At 45.5% G+C, this 25,663-nt stretch overlaps 1 protein-coding gene across 3 annotated transcripts in view; it reads left to right on the top strand.

Annotated features, from left to right (window-relative positions):
• Window positions 1–1,926: 1,926 nt before the first annotated feature.
• The window catches only part of Znf236 (zinc finger protein 236), a 106,318-nt gene continuing 82,581 nt past the window's right edge, over window positions 1,927–25,663 (top strand). For 2 of the 3 annotated variants that reach the window (XM_085833659.1, XM_085833658.1), the window contains exons 1-6: window positions 1,927–2,076; window positions 13,518–13,660; window positions 14,867–15,031; window positions 18,124–18,302; window positions 21,782–21,906; window positions 24,786–24,958. In XM_085833659.1, coding sequence (XP_085689785.1) covers window positions 2,022–2,076; window positions 13,518–13,660; window positions 14,867–15,031; window positions 18,124–18,302; window positions 21,782–21,906; window positions 24,786–24,958 — 840 coding nt within the window. In that variant the 5' untranslated portion in view covers window positions 1,927–2,021. The remainder of the gene's footprint in view (window positions 2,077–13,517; window positions 13,661–14,866; window positions 15,032–18,123; window positions 18,303–21,781; window positions 21,907–24,785; window positions 24,959–25,663) is intronic. The other variant, XM_085833657.1, reaches the window with a different exon arrangement.

Genomic DNA, 25,663 nt, shown 5'->3' with positions numbered 1-25,663 from the left:
GCAGGAGAATGAGTTGAAGGCCAGCTAGGATACACAGTGAAATACTGTTTTCAAAAACAATTATGACAGCTGGGCACGGTGGCACACGCCTTTAATCCCAGCACTCGGGAGGCAGAGGCAGGCGGATTTCTGAGTTCGAGGCCACCCTGGTCTACAGAGTGAGTTCCAGGACAGCCAGGGCTACACAGAGAAACCCTGTCTCCAAAAACAAAAACAAACAAACAAATACAACAAATCTTAAAAAAAAAAAAACCAATTATGACTAAGAATAACTTGTGTCCACCTGCATACGAGTGAGTGAGCATGTGTGGCATATATGCTAAGATGGTCCTTCCTGTGGAGGGCCAAGTGTTTCTCAGCCTTCATAAGGATTCTGAGACTCACAGGTCACCCAGCCTGTGTAACACATGGCTGTACGCAGTGACTTTCTTCTGAAGTATCTTTCAATTAAGCTATATTCCTGCTTGAGGTTTTTTCAGTAACAAATATGCACATAAAACCTTTTTTTCTCCCTCTTTAACCTGGTTTTTAACCTGGAAAGACTTTCCGTTGTCATCCCTGCCTGTTAGAAAGCAACCATTTCCTAAGACTCACATCAAAACCTTTTTTCTACTTTTTAAGTTGTAACCAATCTTGTTCTCAAAACGACTCTGGTACATTGTTTTACACACACATTACTATTGTTGGGGCCTTGGGGGCACACATGTGGATGTGCTGAGGGCACAAACTTGTGGAGACAGGCTCCCTGGGCTGCAGGGGCTAGAGTCAGGGTGCCAGGCTTTCCTGAGGAATGCCTTACCCCAGCGAGCCATCTCCCTATCCCAAGACTTTCAAAACTCCTATTCTAACATTTGATATATAACCTGTTTTCTCTTTAGACCTCACAAGTCTTTTGGGTTCTTAAACCTTTGTTCTAGTTTTGTGTCTTTCCTGCTGCATCCATACCCTGGGTTCTAAGCTTTCAGCTAGTAGGCTCGGCAGGAAACCTGGCATGTAGTTGGTAAACATGGGCTAGTACTTTGAACTTCCTCATTAAGAATTCTGAGATCCAACAATACTTCTGGTTTACTGGAGTAAAAAGTCTTTCAGCTCTTTGATCATTTTAATTTTTTTACGTTTTGAGAAAAGGTCTCTCACTTAAGCCTGGAACTTACCATGTAGACCAGGTAGGCTTCAACTTTACATTCCTGCTTTCCAGACTTCGCAACCTCAGCTTTCCAAATTTTGGGATTAGAGGTGAGCCACACACACCCTGCTGGATTCCTAACATGCTTTAGGCTGTGCTGCTGTGAATGAATCTCTGGCTGGACTTTACCGGCACAACAACAAATCATACAAGATGACACACAGGAACGGTAAACTTTAAGGCTTGAATGGAGCCTACTAGGGGGGCATCACTGAGTCGGCCTGTTTCCAGGAGCATCTCTGCGTTCAGGTTTCCTTCCCAGGCCTTTTGTCACTCCAGAGAAGGTCTGGGCAGGGATGCTTGAAAAGGAGTCCGGGGCAGAAGGGCGTGCTGGGATGCTTCCCCTTCAAGTGCATAAACGTAGCGAGAGCAGGGCAAGCACGCCACCCTCCGACCCCTTCCGTCTCCTGAGGAGTTGGGGGTGAGGACTAAGAGGGTTGGCAGTCCCGACCGGCGTTCGAAGTCCGGGATGGAGCACCGAGAAGCCTCCGAGGCACAGTGCAAACCAGGCCAGGGGCCTGCAGGCCGGTGATGCCGGCGGCTCGCCGAGCTAGGTGACGCCGCCGCCGGTCGGGCCGCGCATGCGCACAGCGGCGCCCCCGCCCCCACCGCCCGCTCCCAACGCCCCCGCCGCGGCCCGCGGGCCATGGAACCCGCCGAGGCCCGCGCGGTCCGAGCGCTGCTGCCCGCGCGTCCGGGCGCCGTCGCCCCGTGAGCCCGGCGGGCTGGGTCCGGCCGCCGCCGCCGCCGCAGCCCGCCCGCCAGCCCGCCCGCCGGTGCCGCGCGTGCGCGCCTGCCGAGGGAGAGCGCGAGTGAGGGGTGGGCCGCCGCGACGATGCCGCGGGGCCGCCCCCCGAAGCCCCGGGACGGTGCGGCGCGCGGCGACTCCGGTAAGGCCCGCGGCGGCCGCCGAGTCCCCGGATGGGCGCGGGGTGCGCCGGGAGCGGCGCGGAGGGCGGGCGGAGGCGACTGGCCGGGCGGGCGCAGCGCGGGCGGACGGATACGGGCGCCGCGGCCGGGCCCCTCCGCGCTGGGCCTACTTTCCGGGCCGTGGCGGCGCGGGGGCGGCGGCGCGGGCGGCGGCTTCCTCCTCCTCCTCCTCCTCCCGAGTTCCTGTCGGCTCCCTCCCCGAGCCCCTCGCTCCGGGCTTTTCAGAGTCTCAGTTCTTCGAATCTCCTCGCCGTCCTCCCTAGTCCCGATCCTCCAGCCTCCCCTGGTCCCCCGCCCTCCATGTCGCCCGCTCCGCGTCGTCGTCCCCTCAAGTCCCCTCCCTCCATGTCTCCCCTGTCCCTTCCGCCTGTCCCCTGCCCTCCTCGGCCGCCCTCGGCGCAGGCCCCAGGGAGTGTCCGCTCTTCCGGTGTATCCCGGGTTCCTACCGCGGGAGGGGGGACCCCGTCCTGGCAGGGACCGAGGCCTGGGGGTTGGGGGTGCGGGGGTCGGGGGGAGTGCGCACAGTAGGCTCTCGTGCGCATAGTAGGCCTCCGGAGGCCTTTCTCTCTGTGTTATTTATGCTAAGAGGCTGAATTGGTTTGAGCTATCTCGGGTCTGTTTCTTCCGGAAGGAGAAGTGCACAGTTTTACAGCAGGCAAAGAGATGGGGGAAAAATGTCACCCACACCGTCGCCTCCCCTCAGCCTGGCGCTTAGTGGGGGCCCCTCCTCCAGTGCGAGGAGGAGGAAACAAGCATCCATTGCCTCCGCGTTGCTTTGAGATGGGATGGGGGTCATCGGGTTGAGAGGCACGGAGCTCAGCTGTACGTGCCAGGGTTTAGTCTCAGTCTTGGGTAATACCTGCCCCGGGAGTCCCTGCATTTGTGGTCCCGAAGCGACCCCGGGCGGTTTGTGCAGTCAAGCTGGCTGGGAAAGGACCCTGCCTGGGTGTTGGGAAGGCGGTGCCCGTCTGGGACGCAATGAAAGGTGAATCGGCCCAACTTCTATTATGTTTACATTAGCAGGTTGCTGCTTAGTGACTACTCAGGGTTGGACTGTCTGTCCTTGGGGATGAGTGCACTGAGGTTCCCAGAGCTGTGATCAAGGAGCCCAACGGTCAGATCCCGCCATGGACCTACAATGGACTGTGTTAAGTTGGTCCTTTGGGAGAAAGGGGTGAGGAGTTGGCAAGCTTGGGAACAGGACACCCAAAGTAGAAGTTAGCAAAGTACTGCTGTTGCCCTTCACAAAGTCAGCAGGCGTGTCACTTAGAGTGATATGAACACTTTGACATATTTGAAATAGACAGGGAGCTATTTCACAAACTGTATAGTTAGTGTTGTTTCATGGTTTGCTTGTGGAGCAATGGTGGCCGTATGGTAATGTTAGCAGGTATGGAGATCTGTGATTTTGAATAACTGCTCAAAATAGTCATCGATGCCTGCTTTGGCCTTGACCGTGTTTTCATTGTGTGTGTGTGTGTGTGTGTGGTTTTCTTTTGTTGAGATGTTTTATGCCCGTAATTGGGTAAGGTTCAATATGGAATAAGGCTGAGAGAGACAGAATGGTAAATTTCTGTTGAGCCAGCTGAGGATTCATTCCTATCCCAGCACTCTATATTTTACAGATGATATCCCAGTCCTTAAAGGACCAGATCATAGCAATAATTCTGCTTCTCTTGTTTTCCAAGACATTTCTAGCTAAATCTTTAAGAACTTTTAATAACATTTTTTTTAACTGTGTGTACTGTTGGCAATTGCTTATAAGATACTGAGCTTGCCAGCTCCATAGCTAAACTTGTAGCTCCTTTCCCAGAACTGAGTTTGCTGTCCACCACACCTTCCCAAGGCACCCACAGCTCAAGAGGTGGAGCTTTCAAACAGGACTCGGATGGCCTGTAATCCCATCACTTTCCACTTAGATCACCTCTCCAGCCGTGATCTAGAGCCACACCCTGATGATGTTTAAGAACCTGTCACTGGGATTTTGATGTAAACGTCACATGTCCCCAAACCCTTAGACCTTAGTTTTCAGCCCTCTTCACTGTGGCTTTGCTGGTTGTCCTAGATAGTGCCAATTTTGGCCTTTTGTTTTTGGCTACTGTGTTTTTGTCTTTGGCCTTACCCTTTTGAGAGATCATCTTCTTTTCCTCTGTACCCCAATTGTTGCCCTTTTTAGCTCTCCATTGGACCTGCTTGAAGGCAGCTTTGTCGCAGCAGGCTCACCACCATGGTTCTCAAGTTGTGGTACTTGGGACCCCGAGGGCTCCTTGAGGCACTTTCAGAAGTATGGGTGATAAATATTTTATAATGTCACTAAGAGTACTTGGCTTTTTCACTTGGCTAACGTTGAAAGCCGCTGTGGGTATAACTACAGCAAGCTTAGCGCACACTATTCTGGTGTGTGCCGTATCTGTGTGACTGTTGGGTCTTACATCCCAGCCAAACATTTCACAACAGGGAGCATTCAGAGGCAGATACGAGAATCCAGCTGTTACTTTATTTCTATTTTTATTTTTTTAAAGATTTATTTATTATATGTAAGTACACTGTAGCTGTCTTCAGACACCCCAGAAGAGGGCATCAGATTTCATTATGGATTAGCCATCATGTGGTTGCTGGGATTTGAATTCACGACCTTCAGAAGAGCAGTTGGCACTCTTAACCGCTGAGCCATCTCCAGCCCCAGCTGTTACTTTATTAAGTCAGACATTAAAAACTTTGTAAACCAGGCAAGATGGTACATACCTTTAATCCTAGCATTTGGGCAGTAGAGAGTGGTGGGTTTCTGAGTTACAGACCAATCAGAGATACACTGTAAGACCCTGTCTCAAAAAAAGAAAAAAAATTGTAATTTTGTAAAAATATTTTTCATAAAGATGTATCATGTTACTGTGCAACAAACTGATTTAAGAGAAATTAGATTTCCGAGTGTTGTGTGCATGAATGTATGTGCATCACAGGAGTGAGTGGTGGTTCCCTGGAGGTTGGAAAGAGGGTGTGGAATCAACTGGAGCTGGAGCTGAGGATAACTGTGAGGCACAGTGTGGATGCTGGGAACCAAGTCCAGGTCCTGAACAAAAGCAATGAGTGCTCTTAACCACTGAGAGAAACCTGACACTAGGCCATGCTAATCTAGGTCTCACTGTTTAGTTCACATAGTGTCAAATTCACGCCAGTTCTCTTACCTCTGCGTCCCAAGTGTTGGGGTTGGGTATGAGCTACCATGTTCAATTTAAAAGTTAGCTTTCTAGGAGAGCTGTTAATAAAATCTGTATAAATGGCAGGTCTTTGAAGTCCTCACTGGTATTTAAGGTGTGCGTAAGATGTATGAGGCCCACTGCTCGCTCCATCGGTCACTTCCACCTTACAGTCTGGTCATGTGTCCAGCCTTTGGTCACGACATTAGGATTATTTTAAACAGTGTCTAACTCTGTGACCTTGGCTGACCTAGAACTCCACGTTCTCCTGCCTCTCGAGGCATGCACTGTCATGCCCAACATATTGTGAACTTAAAGGATCACTCTGAGGGCTTTTGTAGTTGAGGGGAACTGGAATTGTACAGATGAAGTCATTTGGAAGGTGAATCCACCCTGTACTAGCTGCATTGGAATCTGGAATGTATGTTTTGTTCTGCTTGAGAAAAGCAGTACTCTGCATGTGGCTGAGCAGGTTCATTCCAGTTGCGAACAGCCATTATGGTAGGTAGGTATTGTGCTAGGTACTGGGGACACAGAGCTACGTCCAAGACATGGCCTGTGCTATCACTCTTCAGGATAGTGAACTCAGGCAAAGATAGGGTGGCAGCAGATAGCAGCCTGAGTTTCCTAGAAAAAGCAATGGGAAAAAAGAAGTTCAAAGAAGGGACTGGCAGCAGGGCCTGGTAGAGATAATAGGATCAAGATTCAAGACCACATATATCTGCAGAGTTCAAGGTCAGTAGGGACTACTGGAAACCTGATTTCAAAAGCACAAGGCCCAAAAAGAAGTCGGAGGAGGAGGAGGAAGAGGAGAGAAGAAGAAATGTTGACCCACCCCAATCATTTATGAAATATAATTAGGGTATATAGATTGGGTGTGATGGTGCATACCTTTAGGCAAAGACAGACAATCTCTAGGTTCTAGGACAGCAGAAGGTCTCCATAGCAAGTTCAAGGCCAGTCAGAGGTACACAGTGACTCTTGTCTGGAGAGAGGAAAGGAGGGAGAAGAGGAAGAAGGAAGAAAGATTTGCCTCTCTTGTAGATGGGTGAGCCAGCATTGGTCCACACACACAGAACTGTACCCAGAAAAGCTGTGTGCATCCAACATTGTGGTACTTCTACTACATTTCCCTACCCACTTTTATATATATTTTTTATTTTTTTAGGAAGTTCAAGATATTTTTCTAATAATTTCCAGTGTGGACTACTTTCCAAACATTTGGAGCTTTGGTTTGATTTTTTTTTTCTTTCCCTTTTGTTCCTTTATTTCCTTTTCTTTCTTCTCTTCTTCCTCTTCCTCCTTCATCTTCTTTATTATTCTTATTTTGTTGTTGTTTGTTTGTGTGGCCCTGGCTATCTTGGAACTAGCTCTGTAGCTTAAGCTCATGTTAGAGATTTGCCTGTTTCTGCTTCCAGCGTTCTGGGATCAAAGGCCTGCACAGCTGCTGCCTGGCTACATTTAGAGCTTTTAAAATTCCCCCACCCCCACCCTCTCTGACTTGTAGCTCAGTTGTCAGAAGACGTCTTGGATCATGTTCTTTAATCATTTCGATTTACTGAGGCTTGTTTCATGTTCTTTGATCCATTTTTGCTAACCTATTATCACAAATACTTACAAATACTCAAAATTCAGAAAAGTGTTACTGTTCTCTTATTTATGTTTGGCCATTCTAATGAGTAGTACCTCGTTCTGGTTTTGATTCATTCATTAATGATTAATGGTGTTGAGCATCTGTGTAGACTTTCTGCTCCCGACAGAGCCGCCGTAAGGAAGAAGGACTTATTTTGGTACATGGGTCCAGAGGTGCTGGTCTTTTGAGTCTAGCTTGCCTTAGTAAGGCTGAAAATTACATGCAGGACCTTAAGCAGCGGCAGAGAGGGAGCAGGAAAAGGAACAGAGAGGACCTTGGACACAAAGACCCCCAGGGACGTCTGCACTGACCTGCTTCCTAGTGTCCAGAGCCTCCTAAATTAGAACCAACCAGCTGGGGACGAAACCCTCTGAGCACTCGTGCCTCTGGGGACACTTCCTATCTAACCCACAACGCTGTCTTTCTCTGCATTTGTATATTTTTGTCTTTAGGAAAACGTTTATTGGGCTGGAGAGATGGCTCAGCGGTTAAGAGCACAGACTGCTCTTCCGAAGGTCCTGAGTTCAAATCCCAGCAACCACATGGTGGCTCACAACCATCTGTAATGAGATCTGATGCCCTCTTCTGGGGTGTCTGAAGACAGCTACAGTGTACCTACATATAATAAATAAATTTAAAAAAAAAAAAAAAAGGAAAACGTTTATTAAATTTGTTCCGCAAACTTGACTGGCTTGCGTTTTGAATGTTGAGTTATATGAGTTCTACTGATTGAATGTTTTTTTCCCCCAGCTGTAGCTAGTAGCAAGAAGATTAAAATTTTAGTGATAGTGTTCTTTGACATACAAAATATGAAATCCAATCTCCTTATTTTTTCCTTCAACCTCTTTAGCTCAAACCTTTGAGGACCTGTGTGGTGGCGCATGTCTCTAATCTCAGCACTCAGGAGGCAGAGGCAGGTGGATTTCTATGTATTGAAGACCAGCCTGGGTCTACATTAGCAAGTGCCAGGCCAGTTGAAGCTACATAGATCCTCTCTCAAACAAACAAGAACAAAAAAAAAACATTAAAAAAAAACCAAACCAAACAAAACAAAATTACAGAAAAACAAAACCCAAACAATAAAAGAAAACAAAGCAAAAGCCCATTAGAAATTCCGAGTTGGGGGGCTGGAGAGATGGCTCAGAGGTTAAGAGCTTTGACTGCAAAGTCCTGAGTTCAAATCCCAGCAACCACATGGTGGCTCACAACATCTGTAATGAGATCAGATGCCCTCTCCGAGTGTGTCTGAACTCAGCTATCCTGTACTCATATAAATAAAAATAAATTAAAAAGAAATCACAGTTGGGAAGGTTTTCCCTTAGTAGTTTCTGTAACTTTATCTCTCTCTGAGATAGGACCTTACCACCTAGCACTAGCTAGGCTGGAGCACAGAGACCTGCCTGCCTCTGTCCCCCCTGAGTGTGACACCATTTCCACTCAGCTGACTTGGCCACTGTTGCTCAAGCTTTCCTTGCCTCCTGCTGCTCCTGCCTTAGACTTTGGAATGCTGGGATTACAGGCAGAAACCACTCTGTTTTATCTTTCAGTAGTTTGATATTCTTGGTACTTAAATGAGATCTTTGTTCAGATTTGCAAGTGGATGGTATGAGGTACAGATCCGAATTCATTCTTTTACATCTAGCCAGCTGTCTTCCTGCCCTGGAGCCTTTTTTTTTTTTGTTTTTTTTTTTGTTTTTTTTTTTGTTTTTTTTGTTTTTTCGAGACAGGGTTTCTCTGTGCAGCCCTGGCTGTCCTGGAACTCACTTTGTAGACCAGGCTAGCCTCGAACTCAGAAATCTGCCTGCCTCTGCCTCCCGAGTGCTGGGATTAAAGGCGTGCACCACCACGCCCGGCTCAGCCCTGGAGCCTTTTATTGGAGACTGGCATTCTTGGTAGGATGCGAAGGTTTAGACTGTCAGTTCTGTTCCTCCAGTCTCCGTCTCCCTCCATGCCAGTTCCTCCCTGTCTTGGTGCAGGGCTTACACTCTGTACTAGCAGTCTTTAGTGCATAGCCACGGGGATTGTGAGGTGTGTGGTTGTGCATGTGCCACGCTGCCTCCAAATGACGTGGAGGACATGTCAGGCCCAGGGTCGCCATCATTGTCACCGTGTTCTCTTCCTCCTTCTGTTGTTGCTGCTGCTCTCCCTTCCCTTCCCTTCCCTCCCCCTCCCCCTCCCCCTCCCCCTCCCCCTTCTCCTTCCCTTTTTTCCTTCCTTCTTTTTCTTTTTCTCTTCTCTTCTCTTCCTTTCCTCTTTCCTCTTTCCCCTTTCCCCTCCCCCTTTCCCCTTTCCCGTTTCCCCTTTCCTTTGCTTTCCTTTGCTTTCCTTTGCTTTCCTTTGCTTTCCTTTTTCCTTTCCTTTCCTTTCCTTTCCTTTCCTTTCCTTTCCTTTCCTTTCCTTTCCTTTCCTTTCCTTTTTCCTTTCCTTTCTAGTATTGTCAAAAGAAGCACCAGATTTTGCAGTATGCTGTTGAACCTTAAATGCCCTGTTACATTTAGCTTACAAGTCTAGAACTCTGTGTTCAAGCTATTCAGGAGTCTGTAGACATTTCATATATTATTATAATTTAACTTCTAATTTTGTTATACTCAGATAATGTCTGTAGATTATCCAAATGCCTGTACCTTAGCAGTCAAAATTTGCAGGTAGGAAAAAAAGATCTGCCCGTCTTAAAAAAATTTCAGGCAGTAAAGCAGGGTCTTTCAGATGGGGAACTGGAGCAGCGCAAGGCATGGTAAAGACCGCACCAACAGAAACACTGCTCTTGTGGGCCTGAGAGAACCCCCGGGGCCAAACCCGTTCCTGGAAGGTATCTGCTGTGAAGATAGGAGGGAATTGATGTTCACAGACTCAGGCTTCTTGGATTTCAAACTTTACTCACGGTCAGCTTTATGTTGCAGAGACATTTGATGTCGGTTACATTCATGTATACTAATGATTTAGAATATAGTTGTTCACTGAAACTACTTATGCTTCAGACAGCTGGATAACTGGCCTGGCTCTGAGTTAAATATATTTAAGATTAAAAGAGCATATACCACCTTAGTCTTACACATTGGCATACGGTGGTACTGAGGAAATCCCGCTCAATCTGCTCTCTTTATTTGGGCAGAAAGTAGGCACTGCGTTCTCCTCTGAGATGACATCTTAAAAGGAGAAGCACTGAATTAGGAAGAAGCCTTGGGTTCATTGAACGATAACTGTTTATGCTGTTGGTAGGTTGGGACATTTTTGGTAAATGACACAGTCTCTCTTTTTTTTTTTAAAGTTTGGAATCTTTTTTTTTTTTTTTTAAAGGATTTTATTTATTTATTATACGTAAGTACACTGTAGCTGTCTTCAGACACTCCAGAAGACAGAGTCAGATCTCGTTACAGATGGTTGTGAGCCACCATGTGGTTGCTGGGATTTGAACTCCGGACCTTCGGGAGAGCGGTCGGGTGCTCTTACCCACTGAGCCATCTCACCAGCCCATGACACAGTCTCTTTGGAATCTTAGTTCCTTAGTGATATAGCAGAGGTAGAGATTGTGTGATTCTGTCTCAGTCTTTGTTTAAAAAAGGTAGACCTGAAAGGATAATGGTGAGATCTAGGGACTAAGAAGGGGAAGAGGTGGGGAGATGGAGCCTCAACAGAGGGAGGAGCGTGAACGTGGTCGATGCTTGCTGTACCCATGTGTGCAAACTCTTAAATGCTAGGAAAGACAGACAGACACGAAGTTGGGAAGAATGCAGTGTTTGAGCAGGTGGTTCCATCCACTGACAGGCCACCTACCGCCTTAAATATCTACTCTTTAAGATCACCCACCTCTTTAAAGAGTCTGTTGACCTCTCTGGCTGTAAATCTTGAGTGTAGGAGTTTTAAACAATTTTCAATATTAGTTTTGTGTAGTAAATTAGGAAATATGGTTCTGTAAGGATATACCTAAGAATAAAAATTTATGCATATTTTCCCTTAACTATTAAAGAATGTATAAAGTTGCAGTGTTTAGAATTAGTCAGTTTTCCTCAAACTTAAAATCTTTTTCTTCTCAAGGGTCTGCTGGGGAATGTTTGTGCCTTTATTTGCCTCGTGTGCCCCGCCTCCCTCTACCACCTGTCCTTGGCCACCTCTGGGATATTGTCTCCAGCAGGAATGTGACAGAAGGCTTAGGCCTAGGCCTACAAATGTCTAGTCCTCAGGTCTTTAGAGAAACAGAGCCATTTTGAACCCCCAGAACTTAAACTCAGCCCCATGTCTTGTCCTAGGTTTCTGAATTCACATGTTTTGGATCAGAGTTAATTTTGTTTTGGAGATAAGATCTCCTGTGTCATACATAGACTAGCTTCAAATTCACTGTGTAGTTGAAGATAATCTTGATTGAACTTATAAAAAAACAAACCCAAACCAACCCACTATCTTTTACTTTCTGATAATCACATGCATGCATACACTGTATCGTGATCACCTCCACCCCACCTAACTCCCCAGTCCCCACCCCCTAGCTGCTCCCTGATAATCACTTCTACCTTCATGCCCTCTCCTTTTTCTTTTTGTATCCCATTAGGTACAGTTAGTGCTTCCTACTGGAATGTCAACTGATCTCTTGTCTTAATCTTGTTAAGGTCTTGCGCAGGTAACGTTAGAAACTGAGTGAGTTCTTGGGTGCAGTGGTTGTGAGTGAGCAGAAGACCTGTGTCATAGTGGAACCCCCCCCCCCCCCCATCCTCTGTCCCTCATATTCTCTCTGCCTCATCTCCTCTGGGCCTTGGACAGGGGTATGGAGAGAGCATTGTTGATATAGATGTCCCACTTAGGGTCAAATACACACGGTAATTTATTCTCACCTTTGACCAGTTACATTATAAGCTGCTGCCCCCTGCAGCAAGAGACCTGTCTGGCTAAGGGTGAGTTGTATTTTCAGGTCTTTGAATATAAATACAAATATTTAGAAAACAGTTTGACGTGTTCAGTTAGCAAAGCATGGGTCCTAGCTTCCCCACTAGGGCCTTTGACCTTTGGAGCCAGTATTATAGACCAGGCCTGATATCCCTCCTGTGATCAGTCTTGGTTATCCCTATGACCTTCTGGCTACAACTGCATCAGTGGACACAGCTGAAATCCTGATCTCCCTGAATCCATCTCCCAGGAGCTGGGATTACAGTAGTTGTAATTACACTGTGCCTGCTTTGTATGGCTCTTGGGATTGAACCCAGGACCTTATGCATGCTAACCAAGCACTCTACCAACTGAACTCTTTCTCCAGACTCCAGATTTGAATCCAAATGGCACGTGATTTTTTCATCCTTGAATGGCTCCGGTGCGTTATTTCCTTATACCCTAACCACAAGACTTGAAATGTGTGGACTTTAAACATTGCAGCTATTTAGAACATCTTAGATAGTATTGGCAACTTTATGAGTACTTGTACTATATTGTCATATTTTTTGATATTTGAAATAAGTTTGAAGTATTATTCCTGGATGGGAAATCCTTTTGTACAAACAGAATTGGCCAAGCAAGGGATTGCAGTCTCTCACTGTCTGAGAGAACAAAACTTATTGTTTTCTTTTTGACTTAATCTTTTTTTGTAGCAGTTTCCAGAGATAAATGAATTAACATTTTCACAGAGTTGCGCTTACTGAGTCATTTAAGAAGCTATCATACTCTTTTTGTTGTTGTTGTTTTGTTTTTTGTTTTTCGAGACAGGGTTTTTCTGTGTAGCCCTGGCTGTCCTGGAACTCGCTTTGTAGACCAGGCTGGCCTCGAACTCAGAAATCCGCCTGCCTCTGCCTCCCAAATGCTGGGATTAAAGGCGTGTGCCACCACTGCCCAGCTATTATACTCTTAATGTGAGTTAGATGTCTCACCCTGGGTTGCAGTAAAGGAAACAGTATTAGATAAGCTGATGAAATTCAAAGAACTTGTGTGTGTTTTTGTGTGTGTGTGTACACACTTATGTGTACATATGTATATATGCGTGATGCCTTAAGATATTAGTTTCAGGTTTCTAGAAATCCTACCAAGTATTTTGAATTTTTTTGCCCCATATCTCAAGCATCCCAACATTTCATTTTTTTTCTTTAAGATTTTTTATTTATTTATATGTAAGTACACTGTACCTGTCTTCAGATCTCTTTACGGGTGGTTGTGAGTCACCATGTGGTTGCTGGGATTTGAACTCAGGACCTCCAGAAGAGCAGTCAATGCTCTTAATCGCTGAGCCATCTCACTAGCCCTCAACATTTCTTATTTCTGTTAAAACTTATTTTTCATATTCAATATTTTACTAATTTTCTCTAAAAATGTCTATAAAATCAGAGAGAGAGCTCTGTGGTTGAGCACGCGCTGGTCTAGAGGGCGTGGGTTTAACTCCCAGCATCCACGTGTCGCTTTACAACCACTTGTAGCTTGACTTCCAGGGCATCTAGTGCCTGAAGACGGCCTCTGCAGGAGTAGCATGCACGCGCTGCGCAAGACTTACGTGCAAGCAAAGCGTCTGTCGATGTAAAATAAAAAAGTAGATAGCCAAATGATTTACTTACGTAATGGAGTTAATATCTGTATTCATTGTCCACATGAAATTTTACAGATGGGATTTTGGCGTTGAATGATGATGACATTGATGATGACTGTCCGATTCCAAACTTCCACAAATGTGAAATCTGTCTGCTGTCTTTTCCAAAAGAGTCCCAATTTCAGCGTCACATGAGGGAGCATGAGCAAAATGACAAGGTGCGTATTTCCAAAAGGATCCAGACAGGGGGTTTGAAATCAGAACGGGTATACCATCACATGTAAGAAAACTGTAGCTCATTTCAGAGTATGTAAATATTCTGCCATTCTTCTGAGAGTGTACTCTAGTGAGTGTATTCATGAGCAGACAGAGACACGGGACCTTTTGGTTCCTTAGTTTCTTATACAACTGAATTTGTATGTGTGTGTATGTATGTATATCTTATGGTTATTCTCAGATGTCTCTTCCTCAGAGGGCATTTTGCTTCCATGTTGTCTTTATGGCAGTTTTGAGAGGATTTACGTTTTGTTTGACAGTGGTGAGTACTGTCTTGGGGGATGGCTGGGGTACAGGCTACATGCGGGGCGTGTGTGTGTTTAGCATGTGTTCTACATTGCGTGGCTCCTTCCAGAAATGAGATAAGGAAATGGAAGGCAGTGCAGAAGCCCGATTAGAGGGGCGGGCCGGCTGGCTTGACTTTATGTAGAGAATGGAAGCTGGTCTCAGGTCTAGAGAAAAGACAGGATGGCTCCGGCCTCCGTTCACATGGTGTCACAGAGGGAGCTGGTGCAAGGCTTATAGTCTGTACTGCAGAGAAACACCAGCCATTACTTTATCCTTTTACAGGAAAGAAGGAGAATGTTTTTCCTGTAGAGGAAAATTTGTACTGAGAGAAGCAACTGTTGAAATCTAGAGGAAAATTGTGTATTTATTTTTCTAGAAGTGGTTTTGTTTACAAGTGAGTTTGTCAGCAATCTGTCTATAATATTTCACATTACAGATAGTTGTGGAGTTAGGGGTTGCAGCACATGCTTATGTCAGACTTGTGAGTAGAGGCAGGAGGATTGAGAGTTTGAGATCAGACAATATATTGTTCACTACCATCAAGAAAGGCAAGGACGTATTTTTACATGGGATGTTCTGTTTATAATGTCTTGGAAACTCCTTCCGAGGCTTTACCCTGTGCTTCCTGCTGGGATCCAGAAGAGACTGTTTTAGAAAGGGAAGCTATACTTTTTTGAGACATGGTATCTTTGGTTTTCCTGTACCTCACTACTCACTGTCTAGAGACCAGACTGGCCTCAGAGATCTACCTGCCACTGCTTCCTGCGTGCTGGGATTAAAGGGGTGCCCACCACACCGGGTACTTCTTTTAATAGCACCTGGAAACATTATAATTCAATTCCTTCCTTTATTTCAAATAGCCACACCGATGTGACCAGTGCCCCCAAACATTTAATGTTGAATTCAACCTGACACTTCATAAATGTACACACAATGCGGAAGATCCTGTTTGTCCCGTGTGCAACAAGAAGTTCTCCAGAGTGGCCAGTCTCAAAGCACATATTATGCTCCACGAGAAGGAAGAGGTAATTGCCTAACATACAGTTGTTGACTGACTGTTAAATGCATGTTCCCATTAGCCTGACTATACTTCTGAAGACTCAGCTCTCTAGAGCAGTTATTTCCTGTTACCACTGCAGCTACCTTTGTTACTAGTTCAGCCCATTCTGCCCACGATAAAGAGATCAAGGTCATAGGTAAGCAAGGAGGAGCGTTGAGGAGAATATCCGACCTGATGTTGGCGAAGAGGGTCATCACAGCAGGATTTCTTGGGTGAACCGAAAAGTAACCTGAAAAGCCAGGAGGGGGTCTTGGCATGCAAATATATGATTGTAATTTGCACCAATCACAGCACAGCTTCCAGGCCCACCAATCACAAAGCCTCACATGAGGACCAATCAGAGGCCACACATTAAACCAATCACATTCCGCCATGTTACTGGGGGAAATGCTCCCCACACTGACCTGTTGAGAGTAGCTGCAGGGAGACCAGGATCATCTAGAATTGTCAAGGCTCATCTTTCCTGGAGTGCTCTTCCCAAGCTGGTGCAGTTTGTCTGGAATGATTGTGAGTCGGGCAAGTCCTCCTGACATAGAAGCTGTGTCCAGCAGACATTAAAGTGCTCCCTCCGTGCAGTTGGAGCATGGCTTCTTTAAAGCATTTGTGAATGCTTAGCCGTAGTGACATAGTGCCCACTTATGGGCAGTGGAGAGGCTGCTCTCCTTGACGTGGTCTCTTAACTCAGTGTCATCCGGTTGAACCCAAAAAGCTTAGCTCCTTTGAAAGAAAAGTGAACATCAGAGAATACTTACAATAAAGACTGTTAATATTAACCTTCTGCTCTTATCAGCAGTGAGTATTGATGTGTACTAAGGAAATGCTCTACCACTGAGCTGTATCCAAAGTCTTAGGGTTTTTCTTTTAGTTTTTGAGACAAGGCATTCATTAGTTTTCCAGACTGAATTTACGCTCTGGTCTAGGCACTCATTTAGCATTCAGTCTTCCCTGCGATTACAGGCCTGCTTCACTCGGTCTTGACATTAATAATGATTTCTTAAATGTTTAAGTGGATTTACCTTTTGTCAGATGCCCTAGGCAATGTGGGGACTCTGTTTGGGAAATGGGAGCAGAGTCCAAGTAGGGGCAAGCACACAGATTGTCCAACACTGTTCGCAATCAATGACTGTGAAGGCTTTATGGGTGTGTGGGTTCATTTGTGCTGCCCAGCAGCGGACAAGGCTGTGGTCTTTGAGGTTAGGGACTGTGAAGCAAGTGCTATAGAAGATCAAGGGGGATGCACTGGGGACTCTGGCAAGGGGGTTTCCTGATGAACTGTGTAGCCTAGGCTGAAGAGAAATGCAGAGCGTGCCAGTGCTGTGAGGGTAAGGTCATTGGGCAGTGTCGCTGACACTTGGTCTGCACTCTGCTGTTCTGGCAAGGCTCAGTCTTCAGGTAACTAAAGAACAGCCACAGCTTTCCCACAAACACAGCTCCTCTACTTGTGTTCTGAGAAGGGTTCTGCTGTAGCCCAGGCTGACTTGGAAATTCCTGTGGAGTCGAGGGTCACCTTGAGCTCTCTGAACGTCTAGTAGAGCAGTGCTGAAATGGTAGGTATGCTCTACTACGTCCTGTCTACGCACTGTGGGGTCAAACCCAGGGCCTCATGTATGTCAGGAGGCAAAGCACTTGAGCCCGCCAGCTTCCACGCTCAGCTCACTGCCTCCATGCAGCCCCAGCTTTGGCAGGACACAGAGCAGAGTTGTTCTTTTCTCCTGATAGTCTTCAGGTGCGATTTAGAGTTATTGTGCTTTCATTTGTGACTAGAAGAAGGCTAGGTCGTCTTTTGTCATTTTTAAAAGGCTTGGGAGTCTTATACACTATTTTCAAGACCTTGCTTTCATTGTATTTATTTTTCTGCAAACATCATTCAGATTCTTTTCTAGGTGGGTTCCCAGGGTGGAGTTTGCAGTTGTTTTACAGTGACTCCATTTGCTGGGGTCCTTGTTCTGGTTCACCAAAGCCTTGGGCCTGGTGCTCCAAGTGCAGAGGGTGTCACTGCTGTGTTCTTATTGGTATCGCCTGATGTCATGCTGCCCTCTACTAATGTGGAGGCTGGAAGTGAGCACACCAGGGTTCATGAAGTCTATCACAGACAGCCCCTCTGTGGCTAACCACAGTGTCTAGTTGGAGTGGATGGATTGGAGTGACATCCTTCTAGTAGCCACTGAAACAATGAAACCCTCGTGACCTTTAATCTCAGCATTCAATTAGGAGTAAGCAGATCTTGTGAGTTTGAGGCTAGCCTTGTTTGCATAGTGAGTCCAGGCTAGCCAGGGCTACACAATGAAACCCTTTCTAACAAAACGTAAAAACTGAAACCAAAGCAAAATGTTACTAAGCTGGAGCGACACATTAGTTAAAATATACTCAAGTATAAGCTATTCAAGTCCTGAAGACTTCAGGGCTTTTGATGGCTTCAGTTTGGCACAGAGTCTAGTATCCTGTGTGTGTCTTCTACATCCAACAGCCTATCTGCCCCCATGAGGTGTTAAGCCTGTAGTCAGGATTAATAAGGCGTTTCCATTGGAAATGTATCACCTGTCACTGTGTTTGATGGTGTTTGTAGATTATAGTCACACATAGAATTCTCTTCCAACCTTTTTGTGTGAAGTCCTGTTTCTCTGGAGTTTTCATGGAACAAATGGACCAGTTGCCAAGTGCCCAGTAACCTTTGATGCACAATTCACTTTGTTTGAAAACTGGTTTTTTGTTTTTTATCCTTTACTAGAAGAAATGATTTTTATACATTTCTTTTTTTTTTTTTGGTTTTTCGAGACAGGGTTTCTCTGTATAGCCCTGGCTGTCCTGGAACTCACTTTGTAGACCAGGCTGGCCTCGAACTCAGAAATCCGCCTGCCTCTGCCTCCCAAGTGCTGGGATTAAATGCGCCACCACCGCCCGGCATTTTTATACATTTCAATGTGGATACAATGATGCAGTTTTGGGAGATGAAGGTGGTATTAGTTCCAGCATAGAGGAAGGGATCATTTGTGGACTGATGTTCACAGTGCCCCAGCTCTTCTAAGGAGCAGTGGCTTGGCAATGTTCCTTTTCCAGAACCTCATTTGCTCTGAGTGTGGGGATGAATTCACACTGCACAGCCAGCTGGCCATTCATATGGAGGAGCACCGGCAGGAGCTGGCCAACACCCGAGCTCACACCTGCAAGGCCTGTAAGAAGGAGTTCGAGACATCGCCAGAGCTGAAGGAGCACATGAAGACTCACTGTAAAGTTAGGTATGGGTCATTTCTTGACTAGCACAGTAAAAATCCTGGGTAGTATACAGAACACTGGCCTGCCCTCCCGCTTTGCTGTGATTGACTGAAGTATTGGTGCTCCAGGACTGTGGCTCACAGGCCTTGTAGCATCACACTGCTGTTAGCAAGGTCAGGGTGAAGCAGTTTCCACTCTGCCATTTGGATAGATACATAATAGACTCCTGGCCCAACTTAACATTTTCTTAGGTTCTTATATTTACCTATTTTTACTTACGTGGTTTCTTTATTTTTTTCTTTTTTAAAAACTATTTTAAATGTATTTTTGAGCATTTGGTAATTTATATAGTGTATTTTGGACAGTCTGATATGTTTATATGGTGTATTTCTGACAGTTTGATACATTTATACAGTGTTCTTTGGACAGTCTGATACATTTATACAGTGTTCTTTGGACAGTCTGATACATTTATACAGTGTTCTTTGGACAGTGATACATTTATACAGTGTTCTTTACATTTATACAGTGTTCTTTGGACAGTCTGATACATGTATACAGTGTTCTTTGGACAGTCTGATACATTTATACAGTGTTCTTTGGACAGTCTGATACATGTATACAGTGTTCTTTGGACAGTCTGATACATGTATACAGTGTTCTTTGGACAGTCCGATACCTTTATACAGTGTTCTTTGGACAGTGATACCTTTATACAGTGTTCTTTGGACAGTCTGATACATTTATACAATGTTCTTTGGACAGTCTGATACATGTATACAGTGTTCTTTGGACAGTCTGATACATTTATACAGTGTTCTTTGGACAGTCTGATACATTTATACAGTGTTCTTTGGACAGTCTGATACATTTATACAGTGTTCTTTGGACAGTAATACCTTTATACAGTGTTCTTTGGACAGTCTGATACATTTATACAGTGTTCTTTGGACAGTCTGATACATTTATACAGTGTTCTTTGGACAGTCTGATACATTTATACAGTGTTCTTTGGACAGTCTGATACATTTATACAGTGTTCTTTGGACAGTCTGATACATGTATACAGTGTTCTTTGGACAGTCTGATACATTTATACAGTGTTCTTTGGACAGTGATACATTTATACAGTGTTCTTTACATTTATACAGTGTTCTTTGGACAGTCTGATACATGTATACAGTGTTCTTTGGACAGTCTGATACATTTATACAGTGTTCTTTGGACAGTCCGATACATTTATACAGTGTTCTTTGGACAGTGATACCTTTATACAGTGTTCTTTGGACAGTCTGATACATTTATACATTGTTCTTTGGACAGTGATACCTTTATACAGTGTTCTTTGGACAGTCTGATACATTTATACATTGTTCTTTGGATAGTCTGATACATTTATACAGTGTTCTTTGGACAGTGATACATTTATACATTGTTCTTTGGACAGTCCGATACATTTATACAGTGTTCTTTGGACAGTCCGATACATTTGTGCGGTGTATTTTGTTCATGTTCATCACTGTTCCCTTTTCTATTTCTTCTCTGCAATTCTTTCCAACAACTTCTACTCTCATTTTTTTTTTTTTTAACGAATCTCTGAGTTTAGCTAGGGTTACTTGCATGTGCGTGCTTGTGTTATTATTTACTGGCTCATGGGCTGCTTACTAGCGGCTACACTTCTGAAGCAAAAACAGCCATTAGCTGCTAATAGCTCCTCAGTGGGGGCCAGGGCCTCATGTGCCCCTCCTCCATCTGTGGAGGAAAGTGGCCAGGCTCAGTAGGATCCTACGCAGGTGACCGCACTGTTGTGAAGTCTTGGGTGGCCACATGTTGTCTAGGAGATCCGGTTCTCAGCATCCTCCTCCTCTGGCTTGTAGTTCTTACTGTTCCTTCTCTAGCGCTCTGCAGGGGAAGGAAGTTTTGTTTCTTGGTAAAAAGGAAGTGAAGGAGGCTATCGTGGCTGTGCTTCCAGCTCCTGTGGTGATGGTCAGTTACCAGTTTCACTAAGCTGATTTTTGATTTCTGGTTTCTTTTTTGTTTTTTGTTTGTGTGTATATGTGACTTTTGTTTTTGTTTTGTGGTTTTTTTTTGGTTTAAAGATAGGGTCTTACTATGTAGGTCAGGTTGGCTTCTTATTCGTAGAGATCCTCCTGCCTTTACACGTCTTGAGCACTGGTACAGCAGGTATATGCCTCCATGCCTGTCACCAGCTGATTGCAACAGCTACTGTGATGAACAGTAGAGCAGATACGTCTCACATCAGTTTGCTCAAGCGTTTAGGAACTATATAAACACTGGGCAGCATGTGATCTCCGCCTAGGCTTGCACTTCAGGCAGGGGAACTGAGTAGCTGGTCCCACCTCATGTCTGTTTGCCTCTTGTTGACTAATTGCCCATTATTCGAGTGTCTGACTTGGTTTTGCGTTTTGAGACAGGGTTTTAATGCACAGTCCATGGTGTCATCCTGTTGCTTCTACATCCTGAATACTAGGTTATAGGCATGCATTGCTCCTACTACTAATATTTCATTATTACTATTACTTTAAAAACACAATGTTGGCTGAGAGTGTAGCTCAGTTGGTACCTGCCTACCTTGCACGAGGTTCTGGGTTCAATCCCTAGCACTGCAGAAACCAGAAATGGTCGTCCATATGTATAAGCAGTAGGGGCGTGGAGGCAGGAGGACTAGCTGTGTTTGTAAAATGTGTGGTTTATGGGATTGGCAATGTGTGAGTGGTTGCTTTCCTCAAAGAGAGGTTGGCAGGGCAGCAGGGCGGCAGGGCAGCAGGGCAGCAGGGCAGCAGGAGACTGTGGTGCTCTGTGGGTAGGCAGTGCTCTCCTGCAGGAGTGTCGGTGACAGGAAGAAGACCTGTTTGACAGTATTAAGATGCTTGAAAGTAAACCCAGCAGATTTTAAAGATGGATTTGAAGAGTCTTGTGTGATTTCTTAAGATTTAAACCTATATACTGAGGAACTTTCATTTCTTGACCTGGAAAGAAAAGCAGGGTTCTTTTTTATATGTATGGCTGTTCTACTGGCCAAACAATCTCCAGAGCAGCCAAGTGAAGAGTCTGGCTGTGTGGCTGTCTGGCTGTGTGGCTGTCTGGCTGTCTGGCTGTGTGCTGAGAAGTGGATGGTTGTCCGTGTCCAGGTGCTGCTGAACACCAAAAGCTCTGGGGAGCCTGGGCTGGGCGTTGAGAACTTGTATCTCTGTGGGCCTGGCTGATGAAACCAACAGGGTGTGCTTTAAAGGTGCCTTCTGCCTTTGCTCCCCAGCCGACGGGGATCCCAACAAACTGCTTCTCTTTCCATCAGACATAGACAAAAATAAAATTGATATCACTGGGCTAATAAGTGTGTGCTTCTGTGTCTGTAAGTTGAGCACAGGCATTAGGACATAGTTTGGTGACGAGCCAGGTGGACTTCGTGACAGTGTTGTTACTTTGAAGCTGTCACGTAAGGAGGATGACTCTAACTGTTCTTCCTCGGCTCTTGCTCTAGGGCGTCAGGTACAAGATCTTATAATCGGAACATTGACAGAAGCAGCTTCCCGTACTCATGCCCACACTGCGGAAAGACGTTCCAGAAGCCCAGTCAGTTAACGCGACACATCAGGATACACACAGGTATGAGACGACTGCTTTCAGGTGGCCTGCTTCCTATCTGCCGTGAAGCAAGGACGTGGGCCTGGTTTGAGCTGCAGTGTATCTTTGGCTCCTGTGCTGTGCTGTCTAGCCTTGGTGTGCTTAGCTATTGTTCCAAATGCCATTCTCATTGAAACAGTGGTGAGCCTGGGTCTGCCATCTACTTGTCCTAAATCATAAACACCAAATGTAGAGAAGTGTTTGGGCTCTGGTGAGCTCCAGTCACCTGGAGCTGATAGTTACAGCGGTGACCTGTGTGGCACCCAGGCTACTTAGATCTGAAGAAGCAGAGCAGCAGAGGGTCTGTGTGTGCTCTGACAATTTGGCTTTAATGAAGTAAACTATAAATGTTAAGGTAGCTGGCATAACAGTACAGATCTATAATCCTAGCACTCGGGAGGCTGTGGTATCTCAGCCACATAGAGCGTTCCAAGCCAGCCCAGTCTACATTTGAGACCCTACATCTCAAAACCAATCAACTAACCAACTAAACAGCATTAAGGCAACAAACCCCTTATTTCTCTGTATCTTATTTTGCTTGCTCATTAGGCTTGCTTGAATACTTAAAATGAATTCAGTGTTCACAAGTGAATATTCTCTCACATTTTGTGCCACGCAGTTTTGCTACTGTGAGTAATGCATGTGTTCTCTGCTAGAGAAAGATGAAAGAGATGGCAACCATGTATTTGAAAGTAGCCTAGTAGGAATCCATGCCTCGCCATCGTTTCCTGTGCTTCTGAGTTGCTTTTCATTTATAGTGGAAACACACCATGAACTCTCAGCTCTTTAGTTGGTTGCTGTATTTGCTTGACCAGCTCTGATTAAGCTTTGGTGTTTTTTTCCATTTTTTTTTCCCCCGAGACAGGGTTTCTCTGTGTAGCCCTGGCTGTCCTGGAACTCACTCTATAGACCAGGCTGGCCTCGAAGTCCGCCTGCCTGCCTTTGGCTCCCAAGTCCTGGGATTAAAGGCATGTGCCACCACCGCCTGGATCATTTTTGGTATCTTAATGAATTGTCTAATATGCTGTATTGCAAAATCACTCAGATAATTTCTCACCTCATTTATCTGCCAATATAAATCTGATATGTTCAGAGCATCATTCTACATTCCTAGAGCAAGGGGAAAATATACGATCTTTAAAAGGTTGGCACAGGGACATAATTCAGTCAGTAGAGCCCCAGTCCACCATGCATAAGTCCTGGGATCAGTTCCTGATACTCTACAAGCTAGGTGTAGGGCTGCATGCTTGTAATCCAGCGTTTGGGAGGTGGAGGCAGGGGCGGGTCAGCCAGGCATGGCAATGCTCACCATTGATACCAATATTCTAGAGGTAGAAGCAGGTAGACTTTAGTTCAAGGCTAGCTTTGTCAACATAAGGAATTGTAGACTGGAGGGATACATAATAAGACCATGCCTCAAAAAGAGTAAAGAACAACTTAAGGTAATCCTTAACTGTGTAGTAAGTGCGAGGCTGGTTGGGGTACGTGAAACCCTGTCTCAAAAAGAAACGTGGTAGAACGTATTATCTTCCTTGGATGAAAAAATAGTTTGAAGGGTTAATCAAAGTAGGAACATGCAGAGAAAACAGTACGCACTCGGATTTCTCAGATCCTACATACTCTGAGTTTGATGTCTGCCCCTTTCCTGTACGTCCATAAAAACACCATCAGAAGAGCTCGACCCAGGCAGGGCAGGCAGACGCTGCCACACTCTGTGTTGCACTCTTGGCTTTGAGCTTTTGATTACATGCAGCCATGCTGGATTCTTGAGGGAGGGCATGGACTGTTGGGGGCGGCAGCTTGTCTGTAGTCCTCAGCATCTTCTTACTGGCCTGCAAGGCTTCAGCACAGGTAGGCGGTTGAATAGAAAGCTCGCCTGCTCCCTGCATGGTCGTCTTCTGCTGGACTACCCCTCGTGTGTATGCACCCCATCCAGGAAACATGATGTGCCTGTGGTAAGGACACCATGCCCACAGTTCTTGCTGAGCTTCCTGGATGTCCCTCCCCATCCCCAGTGATACCTTTTCTCTGGGATCACCCCCTCTTAGAAACTTACTTAATTCTCAGGTCATTCAGGGAAGTGGGGATCTACCTGATTATCTAGACACTGCAGTGTCACCCATTCATTCAGTGAGGGTGTGAATACCCACAGAGTAGTAAATGCGTGTGAGGTACGAGGCTGGGGTCACAAACAGACGCTTACAAGCCTTTCTTTCTAGTGAACTGTCAAAAGTTACTGATTGAAAAGTCACTCTTGCAGGACTCCTGTGCCAGTGCCAGAAGAACCATGAAGGGGCGAGCTGAGTGGGTTTCCAGGGCGGGCGGGTGGGCGGGCGGGCGGGCGGGCAGAGGTAACAGTGGCCTTCATGCAGCCATGCCTTCTGAGGGAACAGGAGAAGGTTGATAGAGAGCAGGTGGTGTGAGGAGACCTGAGTGAGACTGAGAAGCCGTGGAAGCACGGAACAAACCAGACTTGCTGTGATCTCAGAACGAGTCCCTCTGTTGAGTTGGGAGCAGTCCATGGGCCTGGTTGAAGCAGCAGGGCTGGGCGGGGCTTATGAGGATGGATGGCGCTCTGCCTCGGGGTAGACAATAGTTGGGACAGCCAGCAGGGCTGACATGGGAGTAAGTAGACTGAGAAAGCTATGGAAGAATGGTCTTGCAAAAACTGCCATGGGCTTTGCTTGCGATATGGAAAGACTTGTCTGAAACAGGTTGAACATTTATGAGTCGCCTGCAGTATATGACTAGCATCCCTAGAAGGTGCTTTGGCTGGAGGGACAGGCTGGAGCCTGGACTTTGGACACCTTTCAGAGTTCTCTCATTCTAAAATATTCACAGCGATTCTTCTCTCTGACTAGGTGAAAGGCCATTCAAGTGCAGTGAGTGTGGAAAAGCCTTTAACCAGAAAGGGGCGCTGCAGACCCATATGATCAAGCACACAGGAGAGAAGCCACATGCTTGTGCCTTTTGTCCTGCCGCCTTTTCTCAGAAGGGGAACCTGCAGTCCCATGTTCAGAGGGTCCACTCAGAGGTGAGCATGGTGTTTGGGCTCTGAGCACTATAACAAAGTGTCATAGATGGCTCTTGAGTTAATGGTTACCCTGAGAAATTATGTTACAGTTTTGAAAATGCAGACTGAGTTTATGTACAGTAGTCTATTTTAGCAAAAATCCACTGATGGGAACATGCTGTTTTGTTGCTGACAGGCCTTGGCTGGTGTGGCACTCAGGGTGTAGCTCAGGCTGACCTTGTACTCATGGCAGTCTTCTTGCTTCAGCTCCTAAGTGTTGGAATTACAAGGTGCACCACTGGAGCAGGCTCTTGGGAGTTTAGTAATGTGGAAGAAATAAAAGATCCTGTCTGTCTTCTTACTACAAATAAATATTTTGAAATGACAATACCTTTAGCCTTTGTTTCTAGTATCACTGTGTCTCTTAGTCATAATAGCTTAGTTACAGTTTAGTTATAAACTATAAGGGACTATTTACTTAACAGAAATATTTATATCATGAATAAGTTTATTTTACAATGAAAACTATCATTTTAAAAAGCAAACATGTATATGTAAACTTTAAACCTTAAGTACCACTTTACTAACTGGGGAGCTAAAAAATTTTATAAAGCTGAATAATTGACACCTATAATCTGAGCCCTCAAGAGGCTGAGGCAAGAGGATTGTGAGTTTGAGGGGGAGTCTGGGCTACTTAATAAAAAAAAAAGTAAACCCAACAGAAAC

This window comes from Mus caroli, unplaced genomic scaffold (assembly GCF_978045245.1).
Source record: "Mus caroli unplaced genomic scaffold, Mus_caroli_1 scaffold_19, whole genome shotgun sequence".
Classification (NCBI taxonomy): Eukaryota; Metazoa; Chordata; class Mammalia; order Rodentia; family Muridae; genus Mus; species Mus caroli.
This window is presented reverse-complemented; position numbering and strand designations above follow the sequence as displayed.